The sequence below is a fragment of the Hypanus sabinus genome, chromosome 8 (assembly GCF_030144855.1).
Source record: "Hypanus sabinus isolate sHypSab1 chromosome 8, sHypSab1.hap1, whole genome shotgun sequence".
Taxonomy (NCBI): Eukaryota; Metazoa; Chordata; class Chondrichthyes; order Myliobatiformes; family Dasyatidae; genus Hypanus; species Hypanus sabinus.
In genome coordinates this window covers 20,051,369-20,063,654 of record NC_082713.1, presented here as the reverse complement: position 1 = coordinate 20,063,654, position 12,286 = coordinate 20,051,369, and the positions used below count along the sequence as shown (strand labels likewise).

The 12,286-nt window shown below is 39.4% G+C and overlaps 1 protein-coding gene across 9 annotated transcripts in view; it reads left to right on the top strand.

Annotated features, from left to right (window-relative positions):
* rxfp2l (relaxin family peptide receptor 2, like) overlaps window positions 1-12,286 on the top strand; it is a 118,195-nt gene that overhangs the window by 49,766 nt on the left and 56,143 nt on the right. For 7 of the 9 annotated variants that reach the window (XM_059976795.1, XM_059976789.1, XM_059976788.1 and 4 more), the window contains exons 2-3: window positions 9,943-10,089; window positions 11,867-11,947. In XM_059976795.1, coding sequence (XP_059832778.1) covers window positions 11,893-11,947 — 55 coding nt within the window. In that variant the 5' untranslated portion in view covers window positions 9,943-10,089; window positions 11,867-11,892. Of the gene's footprint in view, window positions 1-170; window positions 299-9,942; window positions 10,090-11,866; window positions 11,948-12,286 lie in introns of those variants that run through there. The other 2 variants (XM_059976794.1, XM_059976796.1) reach the window with 2 other exon arrangements.

Sequence of the window (12,286 nt, the reverse complement as noted above, 5' to 3'; positions counted from 1 at the left end):
GCTGTTTCTATGGCTGCAGTAGGAACTCAAGAAGATTTGAACAGGAGCAAGTTGTTTATTCTACCTTTCACTGAGATGGTAGCTGATCAGTGACCTAACTATCTGTGATGAACTACATATAACTGTCTGGACACGCCCCCTGCTGACTGCTCCTGTGTCTCTTCCCACAGACCCCTGTATAAAGGCAATTGAGGTCTGAGCCCGGCCTCTCAGTCTCCAAGATGTAGTGTGGTGGTCACTCACTGCTGGTTCCTTCTTCCAGTCAATAAAAGCCGATACCTCGCCTTTACGTCTCAGAGTGAGTTATTGATGGTGCATCACTACCTACACAACACACACAAAATGCTGCAGGGACTCAACAGGCCAGGCAGCATCTATGGAAAGGAGTAAACAGTCGACGTTTTGGGCTGAGACCCTAGGAAGGAAGGGGAGAGGTCAGAGCAAGAAGCTTGGGGAGGGGAGGGGAGGTTGAAATACAAGGTAGTAGGTGATGGGTGAAAACAGGAGAGCAGGAAAGCATGAAGTAAAGAGCTGGGAAGTTGATTGGTGAAAGAGATAAAGGACTGGAGAAATGGGAATCAGATAGAAAAGGACAGAAGACCACAGAAGAAAGGGCAGGGGGAGAAGCAACAGAGTGAGGTGATAAGGTGAGAGAGGGAAATAGGAATGGGACATGGTACAGGAGATGGGGGGGCGGGGATTACTGGAAGTTCGAGAAATCAATGTTCATGCCATCAGGTTGGAGGCTTCCAAGATGGAATATGAGGTGTTGCTCCTCCAACCTGAGAGTGGCTTCATTGTGACAGTCGGGAAGGCCATCAGAGTGCAGGCAGCGTTGCAATGGGTGGATACTGGCAGTCCCTGCTTTTTGTAGCAGAGCAAAGGTGCCTGATGAAGCAGCCTCCCAATATACAGGCAGCCACACCTATTTACCTAATGACCTATCATGTTGCCGTTTCTGACCCACATTGCTCGATTTCTTTGATTTACAAAAATTGTCCCAGTATCTAGTATTGCTTTGGAAAGAGGAAAGAACTCCAAATTTATACTACCTCTTCCGGGTAACCATCTAACTTCAGTCCTCACAGGTTGTGGACTACTGCCAATTCTAGGTTTTACGATAAGTAGTTTTTTGCTCTACTTCATCACTTCCTCTTTAATATCTTGAAAACCTCATTTAGTCTTCAACTTACACAGAAAAAAAATAAACTTTATAGCCGTAAGACCATAGGGCCTAATTCTGGTCCTATGCCTTGTGGTGTTCTGGCTGTAGAAATCATATTTAATCCCTGGACGTCAAGCATCAGCTCTTTAGGATTCAGTAATTTGCAGAAGAAGATGAAAAGGAATTGCTTTCCTTTAAGGATTGCAAAGCTTTGTAACTTTCTACCTTGGAGAACTGTGTACGTTGAGTCTATCTAGGGCAGAGATAGATTCTTGGACAATATGGAAATAAAAGGCTATTATTCTTACATTATTCAAATAGTGCCCTGCTTTTCTGTTCCCCTGCCCAATGTAGATAACCACATTATCCCATACTCTATTCCCACTGGTATATCTCTCATTCTCTTAACCTGTCCAGATCACTTCACAAAATCCTTACCTTCTCAAAATGAATTTCCCCAATGACATTTACATTGTTAGCAAACTTAAGTGTTTGAGACATTAATACACAAGTGTGAATGGAGTCATACAGTCATAGACAAGCACAGAACAGAAACAGGCCCCTTGGCCCATCTAGTTTGTGCCAAACCATTTAAACTACCTACTCCCATTGACCTTCACAGGGACCATAACCCTCCCATCCATGTACCTATCCAAACTATACCCCTCATCATTGTGTATGCCTCTATCAAATCTCCCCTTAATCTTCTAAGTTCAAAGGAATAAAGTCCTAACCTAATTAGTCTTTCCTTGTAACTCAAGTCCTCTAGTCCTGGCAACATCCTTGTAAAATTTCTCTCTACGCTTTCATCTTTCCTGTAGGTAGGTGACCAAAGATGCACACCGTACTCCAAGTTAAGCCTCACCAATGTCTTATACAACCTGAATATAACATTCCATCTCCTGTACTCAGTACTTTGATTTATAAAGGCCAGTAGGCCAAAAGCTTCTGGTCAAGATGATGCCTGTATACAATGCTCCTTTCATCAACATCTTCTGGATAGATCATGAAACCACCTTTTTCACTTCTTTTACGTCCTTTTTATAATTTGTTTTTTGTCTTGAGTGTGATTCTGGAACTGTTGGAGCCTGTTTTTTGCTGTTTGGAGATTGTTGGGGTACTTTATCTCTCTGCTGTCTCTGAGAGGATTCCGGGAGGCAGAGGCGGTGTGAACCTTGTGGTGAGAAGCCTGCGGGATGGTGCGTGAGCCAACGTTTGACTTTATTTTGCCGGTTATGGCTTCCGTTGTTTGATTAAAGTGACGAGGGCGACTGAAACGTCAAGGCGAATGCAGAAATTTGGAGATCATTTGGGTGTTCCAGCACTCCGCAGCCTCTGAGAGGACAGGCAGCGTGCGCTCAACCTCGTAGTGAGCACGCTGCTGGACGACCCGTTTGGATCCAATTATAGCATCCATTGTTCGCCGATTAAAGCGACAAAGGTGACTGAAGCATGGAAGTGAATGCAGAGCGAGCACAGCGGCTGCTTGCCTTTTCGATCAGTTCCTCGGTACCAGAGACGGGAGAGCGTCGCTGCTGCACCCAGAGAGTGTTGCAAAGACTTTTTCTGCATTTTGGATGTGGACTTGGACTTTTCAGTCTTGTAGTTTTTATATTTGATGTTTTTTCACCTGATCTTTTTTGGTTTCTTTTTTTTTTGTGGGGAGGGTTATTTGGGGGTCAATGTGCCTGATCCATTTTATTTGTTTTTTTTTTGTGCAGGAAGGGAAATTTGGGGGTCGATGTGTCTGTTCCGGTTTTGTTGTATTTTTTTGGAAGGTAGAATTTGAGGGTTGATGATCGGGCTGCCTTTCTTTTCTTTCTTGGCTTCATGGCTGCCCGGAGAATTAAACCATTTCAGAGTTGTATACTTTGATAATAAATGAACCCTTGAAGCTCTCTTTACAACCCTATCTACTTGTGATGCCACTTTGAATGAATTATGGACCTTTATTCTCAGGGAGAGAATAGTGAGGGCAGAGCGCAAATCACTGAGAGACCACCCCACATGCAAGTTTCGTAACTGAAAATGGCCATTTACTTCTGGTCTCTCTTTTTTGAACGTTCATAAGTTTCCCTCAATCCCATACTCTGTGCAATAACCTTTTATGTGGCATCTTACGGTGATCCAGATGCATGACATCTTATGGGTTTCTAAATGTATACTGCTGGTTCCACTCTCACAGAACTCCAACAGATTTCTTAAACTTGAGTTTCCTTTCTTAAAATGTGGATGCTGCCTTTTTGACATATTCCTTTATTAAACCCATCACTTCCCTAACAAATGAATTTCATCTTTCCTGACAATTTATGACAGAACAGTGTTTCAGTGAAGGGGGTAATAAATCAAATTTGGAATAGTTTGATCCAGATGGTTTGAGTTCAAGCATATTAAAATAAGTTGGAGCTGATCTAACAGAGCATTATCACATATGTTATGTCAGGAATAGTGCTGGATAACTGATGTGAATCTACATAAGAAAAGGAAACAGAACAAGACCAAGGAATCATAGATTATTTAACAAACATAGGAGATTCTGAGGATGCTGGAGATCTAGAGTAACAAACTCAATATGCCGGAGCAACTCTACAAGTCAGGCAGCATCTATGGAGAGGAATGAACAGTTGATGTTTTGGGCTGAGACCCTTCATTGGGATGGAAAGGAAGGGGGAAGAAGCCAGAATAAGGAGGAATACAAGCTGGCAGGTGACAGGTGAAGCCAGGTGAGGGGGAAGGTGGGTGGGCTGAAGTGAGAAGCTGGGAAATGAGAGGCACCGAAGGGAGGTGAAGGGAAGGAGAGGAAAAGAGAAGGGATAAGACATGGAACAGAATGGGGAATGTCAAAAGAGAAAAGGGGGAAGAGATTGAAATTGATGTTCATGCCATCAGTTTGGAAGCTACCCGGATGGAATATGAGGTGTTGCTCCTCCAACCGGAGAGTGTCCTCATTTTGGCAGCAGAGGATTCCATGGATTGACATGTAAATGGGAATGGGAAGTAGAATTGAATTGGATGGCCACTTGGAAAACCTGGATGGATCGTTGTAGAGGAGGCCCTATTGAATGGAACATTTCATGTCATTGTAGTAAAGGCCCACCCTAAACTTCTGTCAGCAATTGCTTTCCACACGTAGAGTTATTTTATCAGATCCATGATTCGGATCCCAATTGGAGACTCGTCTGTTGTGCCTGTTCTGCGAGCAGGAGTCAGCCTTGAGTAGTGACCAGGCCTCAGACAGCAGATCCTGATGTTGTGCTCCCAGAATTCCCCAAATGGGTTTTGACTACTCACTATCTGTTTGAACTACTTTTAAAACTTTCTGATGATCAGAGACATTTAAAAGTAATTCATATTGATAGAAAATGTACATTTTTAAAAACTTACAGTACTAGGAAAGTATAATATTGGTGAGTATAATAGTTAGAATAGTGTGGCCAGTTATTGAAGATGGGGCCATTTGATTATGGAGGCACGCCACAGAGGTACTTTTGCTTTTCAAAATACGGTCATTCGTTTTGTGGAAGATTATGCCCCCCAGGTTCTGAAGATGTGTGCTGAGTTTAAAGGTGTGATGAAGGTGCTTTTTGATCGTGGATTCAGACCTTCTCTTTGAAATCCAGCCGATCTTCGAATTATGCTTACTACTGGAGAATATAAGTGGTTTAAATCAGTGAAGGAGGCTGAGTTGTTTGTTGGAAATCTTCCAGCCATCTTGTCTTCTTCGGAACCGGTCTGACCTTCTAAAATGGCTGATAAGTACTTTTCGAAGTAAAGTTCTTTTTTCTGAACTCAGACTTTACTTGAATAATTCAGACATTAACTATTGAGATTCTAAGGGCTCTAGTTAATCTCTCCCTGGACTCAGTGTGTTTTTCCTAAGTAGATGATTTAAGTTTAATGTTACCCTGCGAACTTTTAGATTTTACCCATGTAATCTATTTTACTTCTGTATAACTTTATCTATAGAGAACTACAATTGATCTTAATTTGTTTTGGAGGCCTCCCTGTTGGTTGATTTATAGTGTACGATTTGCTTTTTTTCTGTAAATGGCTGATAAGTACTCTCTTTAAATTTATAATTTCCTGCTTTCCCCCCCTTTTTTAAAAAAAAAAATTTTCTTTCAATCTTTCATAGTTTCCCGTGGGTAAGTTAGTTTTAGTTTTCTTTTCTGATTTTTTTTGTATTAAGTTTTATACCCTTTCTGTTGAAGTTGTTCCTATTTGTAATAGTGCATAAATTAGCTATTATTTGCTATATTATATAAACGGAACTTTTGTTAACGATACGGAACTGGAAGTAATTTTTGGGTTAATTTTTTTTGTAGAGCTGGCTGCTTTTTTGGGTAGCCGTCTAGTTTTGGGTTGCAAGCGTGGGGTGGGTTCTCCAGTTCCAACACTACTCACTGTTTCTTTTGTTTTTCCTTGTTATTCAGGACATGTCTCTGTTTTGATTCTACTGATTTATGTTTACATTTTTGCTCCCAGACTGTTGTTGTACTGTTTGATTTTTTATATGCCTGCTACCTTCTATGCACTAACAATTGATAATGGTTAATACACTTAAATTTGTGAGCTGGAATGTAAAGGGATTGAATCACCCTGTTAAAAGAAGGAAGGTCTTCTCTCATATTAAACAACTCAAAGCTGACATTGCTTTCCTTCAAGAAACTCATATTCGTAGTTTTGATAATTCTCGGCTTTTTTCATTCATCCTTTGCTGCCAAAGCTAGGGGGGTTTCCATCCTTATTAATTCAAATATTCCTTTTGAACTCCATAATAAGATATCTGATACAAATGGCCATTTTATTATTGTTTCTGGTAAATTATATAATACTAAAGTTGTACTAGCAAACCTGTATGCTCCCAATTTTGATGATGTTAATTTTTTTGAACGTTTTTTCTCCTCGCTACCAGATTTAAATTCATATTCTCTTATACTGGGTGGCGATTTTAATTGTTGGTTAGATCCCAATTTGGATCGATCGTCCTCTGTTACTAGATCACCTACTAAATCTGCTTTAGCTATTCACTCTTTACTTTCTAATTATGGTATCTCAGATATATGGCGTTTCCTTCACCCTACTGAGAGAAATTATTCTTTTTTTTCACATGTTCACCATACCTTTACTAGAATTGACTATTTTTTACTTGATAATCAACTTATTCCATTTGTCTATTCTTGTGATTATCAGAGTATACTGATTTCTGATCATGCCCCAATTACTTTGTCTTTAAACTTTCCTGGTCTCCCTCAGAGGAATAAACACTAGCATTTTAACTCGATTTTATTATCGGATGATGATTTTCTAAAATTTATTGAGGATCAGATAACTTTTTATTTTAACACCAATACATCATCTGAAATGTCATCCCAGGTTGGCTGGGATGCCATGAAAGCATATTTGAGGGGTCAAATAATCTCCTATACAGCAAATCTTAATAGAAAGTCCCGTATAGATCGATTAGACCTAATTAATCAGATTAAAGAATTAGATCAATTGTATGCTCAAACTATGAATCCTGAATTATACAAGAAGCGTGTAGAACTTCAAACTAAATTTAATCTTCTGTCTACTCAACCTGTTGAACGCCAGCTTCTTGAAAGTAAGAGTCGCTTTTATATTCGTGGTGACAAATCTGGTAAATTTCTAGTTAATCAGCTGAGGTGTTCTAAAGCCAAACAACATATTACAAAGATCCGGAAGGAAAATGGGGATTTTACATCGGATCACTTAGAAATCAATGAGGTATTTAAAAATTTTTACTCTCGGCTTTATTCCTCTGAATCTCTGAATGAGAATATTTCTGTTGATCTTTTCTTAAATAATCTGAATATTCCTTCGCTTTCATCTGATTTTAAAGCCAAACTTAATGAGCCTATATCATCAGAAGAAATATCTTTTGCAATTTCTGCATTGTCTTCAGGGAAATCTCCTGGACCTGATGGGTTCCCCGTAGAATTTTATAAATCATTCTCTTCACTTCTTTCTCCTCAGTTACTCTCGGTACAATCTGACTCGTTTAATTATGGTAAATTGCCACCCTCTTTTAATGAGGCATCTATTATTCTTTTATTAAAAAAGGGTAAAGACCCAACAGAGTGTTCCTCGTACAGGCCGATTTCTTTGCTTAATGTTGATGTTAAAATCTTGGCCAAAGTTTTGGCTCATAGATTAGAAACTGTTATTCCCTCTATTATTTCTGATGATCAAACTGGTTTTATTAAAAACCATCTTCCATTTTTTAACATTCAGTGTTTATTTAACATTTTATATTCACCTTCAACTGGGATTCCTGAATGCGTTATTTCTCTTGATGTGGAGAAAGCATTTGATCATATAGAGTGGAACTACCTCTTTGCAGTTTTAGAAAAATTTGGCTTAGGTCAAAGTTTTATCTCTTGGATCAAATTGCTGTATCTGTGTCCTACTGCCTCTGTTTTGACTAATTTTCAGCAATCCCAGTTATTTAACCTCAAACGTGGCACCCATCAGGGATGCCCTTTAAGTCCCTTTCTTTTTGATTTGGCTATAGAACCTCTGGCGATAGCATTCCGAAGCTGTCCTGAACTGACCGGGATCTGGAGGCGGGGTGTCGAGCATAAAGTTTCTCTTTATGCTGATGACTTATTACTTTTTCTTTCAAATCCGTCCACATCCTTACCAATGTTTTCACTTCTTGATCAGTTTAGCCAGTTTTCTGGCTATAAACTTAATTTACATAAGAGTGAACTTTTCCCTATTAATAAAAAAGCACAAGAATTAGCATTTCGTGACCTCCCTTTTAAAGTAGTTCATAATCAATTTACTTATCTTGGGATTACAGTCACAAGGAAGTTTAAAGATCTTTTTCGTGAAAATTTTGCCAATCTCTTATATACTACAAAACAGAGTCTGTCACAATGGTCACCTCTATCTATGTCTTTGGTAGGTTGTATTAATGTTGTTAAAATGTATGTTCTCCCTAAATTTTTATATTTATTTCAATCTATCCCAATTTTTATTCCTAAAACCTTTTTTGATTCCTTAGACTCTATTATTTTGTCATATCTGTGGAAGAATAAGTGTTCTAGAATTAATGAAGTTTATCTTCAAAAATCTAAAAAAGAGGGTGGCATGGCCTTACCTAACTTTCGTTTATATTATTGGGTAGCTAACATACATTGTACTACCTTTTGGTCTTTTTTTCATAGCCAACCCGAGTGCCCTAATTGGGTGGCAATGGAGTTGAGTTCCACTAAAGATTTATCTATTTCTGCACTTCTTGGCTCTGCACTCCCTAGTAGTCTGCCCAGATCAATAGCTAATCCTCTTGTTAGACACACTTTGCGTATATGGGCTCAGATCAGGAAATTTTATGGTTTTTATGGTTTTTCCCTTTCTAGTCCTATCTCACATAATCACCTTTTTGTACCTACTATATATGATTCAACATTTTATGATTGGTATAGGAAGGGAATTAGACATTTCGAAGATCTTTTTATTGATCTTTTTATTGATAATTGCTTTTCATCTTAGCTCTCTGCTAAGTTCAGTCTGCCTAATGCCCATTTTTTTAGATATCTCCAAATTAGACACTTTATTAATCCTTTAATTCCTAACTTCCCTGAAATGCCCAAGAAAAATGTTATGGATTTCTTTCTTTCTATTAATCCACTGGGTAAAGGTTTAATATCATTTATTCATGATAAATTAGCATTCTTATGGCGTGCCCCTGTGGATAAAATTAGAATGGCTTGGGAGCATGATTTAAATATCTCTTTATCTGATGAGATTTGGGACTCGATTCTCAAATCGGTTAATTCAACCTCTCTTTGTGCTTACCATTGCCTTTTACAGTTTTAGATTGTTCATATAGCCCATATGTCTAAATCTAAATTATCTCAATTTTACTCTAATATTAATCCTCTTTGTGATAAATGCAAAAGGGGCGAGGCTTCTCTTATTCATATGTACTGGTCCTGTCCTAGCTTGGAGAAATTTTGGAAAGATGTTTTTATAACTTTATCCTGTATTCTGAATCACCACTTAGAACCTAATCCTTTAATTGCTCTGTTTGGTTTTTTGGGTGAGACAGGTATACGTTTGAGTTCGACTAAGTGTCGAATATTATCTTTTGCCTCTCTCCTGGCTAGACGTTTAATCCTCCTTAGATGGAGAGATGTTGCCCCGCCCACGCATGCTCAATGGCTTAATGATATTATGTCCTGCTTAGACCTTGAAAAAATTCATTATTCAGTTCTTAATTCGGATATAAAGTTTCATAAGGTCTGGGGACCTTTTATTGAGTACTTTCATAACCTTCCTCTTAACTAAGGTTTTTTTTTCAGTCCCTTACTTTCAGCTCTTTTTTTTGGTAGTAGGCATTATTATCTTCTGTTTTCAAGTGTATTTACAGTTTTGGGGGTTTGAATGTCCTGATTTATATTCTCTATATTGTGTTGTGGTTGGTCTGGAGTTTTTTTTTGTTGTGGGGCTTGGGGAGAATACTAACTTTACATGACTTCAATTTGGGTGCTTTCTCAATTATATTTTTTGTATTATATTATTATTGTATGTTTATTTTTGCACTGTATTAATTTTTTTATTTTGGTTTGGGGTTTTTTCTTACCTGTAGTGTTGTAGAAAATGCATTAAAAAAACCAATTAAAAAAAAGATGGGGCATATTATGATAAAGCTCAGAAACATTTGCACAGTCACTAATGAATCTAATTCTGGAATTCAGCAGAAATTGGAGAATTTCCTTTTCAATTGTCAAATGTTATTTTTGTTGAAGGTTGCAATGTAATTCACACAGAAGATCAAACCACATTCTGTCCTGCTGGATACTTTCCATGTGGCAATTTCAGTGTGTGTCTGCCGCAAACTCTTCAGTGCAATGGGATCAAAGAGTGTGGAAATGGAGCAGACGAAGACCACTGTGGTAAGAGTAGTGCGGGGCAAGGCTGATTCTGGGGATTGCATGACTCGTACCTATAGCCATTTGTCAGAAACCATGTAATCAAGCTAGTGAATTTGAGATTTAAGATTAGCTTTATTTATCACATTTACATCGAAACATCAAAACATACAGTGAAATGCATGACTTGAGTTAGGGAAATGCTGCAGCAGTTTGCAAGTGTAACCACCTTTCAGGTGCTAACATAATGTGCCCACAACTTCCTAATCCTAAACATATGTCTTTGAAATGTGGGATTAAACTGGAACACCCAGAGGAAACCTATGCGGTCATGGAGAGAAGATACAAGCTCTTTAATCTGTGGCAGGAATTGAACTCCATTCTTACATCTGTAAAGCATTGCACTCACCATTATGCCACTATGCTGCCCCCACAATGATATTCTGCCACCCATAATTCCAGGACCAATTCGATTGACCTCCATCAATCGTGGGATTGAGTTTAGGAGTTGAGAGGTATATAGGTCTCTAGTCAGACCCCACTTGGAGTACTGTGCTCAGTTCTGGTCACCTCACTACAGGAAGGATGTGGAGAGGAGATTTACAAGGATGTGGCCTGGACTGGGGAGCATGCCTTATGAGAAAATGTGGAGTGAACTCGGCCTTTTCTCCTTGGAGCGATGGGGGATGAGAGGTGATCTGATAGAGCTGTATAAGATGATGAGAGGCATTGATCGTGTGGATAGTCAGAGGCTTTTTCCCAGGGCTGAAATAGCTAGCATGAGAGGGCACAGTTTTAAGGTGCTTGGAAGTAGGTACAGAGGAGACGTCAGCGTTAAGTTTTTTAGACAGGGAGTGGTGAGTGTGTGGAATGGGCTGCCGGCGACGGTGGTGGAGGCAGATACGATAGAGTCCTTTAAGAGACTCCTGGATGGATACATGGAGCTTAGAAAAATAGAGGGCAATGGGTAAGCGTAGGTAGTTCTAAGGTAAGGACATCTTCAGCACAGCTTTGTGGGCTGAAGGGCCTGTATGGTGCTGTAGGTTTTCTATGTTTCTGTGTTTCTATGATAAATGTCTATTCTGAAAAATCCACAGTGAAATGAAACTACTGCCCTCAATATATCAGCAACTATTGAGGCTAAATTTATGAGATTTCCTTGCCACCCCCTTCACCTTGAACAAGTGTACAATGACTAACATAGAGAGTCTGCAGGTGCTGGAAGTCCAAAGCAACACACACACACAATGCTGGAGGAGCTCAGCAGGTCAGGCAGCATGCATGGAAAAGAGTTTGGACTGAGACACTTCTTCAGGACTGAGGGGGAAGGGGGGGAGATGCCTGAATTAGATGATAGGGGGAGGGTAGAGAGGCTAACTGGAAGGTGGTAGGTGAAGCCAGGTGGGTGGGAAAGGTCAAGGGCTGGAGAAGAATGAATCTGTTAGGAGGGCAGAGTGGACCCATAGGGGGGCCAGAGAGGAGTATTAGGCAGGTGAGAAGAAGTAAATAGTGAGAATGGAGAATTGAGGGTGGGGGATTTGTTTACTGGAAGGAGAAATCAATATTCATGCCATAAGGTTGTACAGAACATAAGGTGTTGCTCCTATATCCTGAGGGTATTTATTCTTTTCCATAGATGCTGCCTGATCTGCTGTGTTCCTCCAGTGTTTGTGTGTGTTACATACAAGTATATTCAATTTTGGATATGTCCATATTGACAGTGATTCTTGAGTTCATCGTCAGTCTGAAGCCTTGAGATCATCTCCCCCATTTCTCATTTACTTATTTTTTTCCCATGCAGAAGACTTGAACGGCTGGCCCCACATTATGGACTGGTACATGACGCAAATTATTATTGATGTCAATAATCTGATCAATTGCTGTGAGTAAGCACTTTATATGGAGAGTAACAATCAATAATCTAGAAATTCAGGAGCACCTACATTTTGAAATACATGTGTATTTAAAATTCGGGCTTAATGATTCACAGACTCATAGAACACTACAGCAGAGTCACAGGCCCTTCAGACCAGCTAGTCTATGCCAAACTATTATTCTGCCTAGTCCCATTGACCTGCATCCAGACTCTTTTATAGCCCCCAAACCCCTCTCATCCATAAACCTATTTAAATTTCTCTTCAATGTTGAATTTGAAACCACACTCATCACTTCTATTGTTGGCTCATTCCACACTCTCGCCACCCTCTGTGAAGAAGTTCAC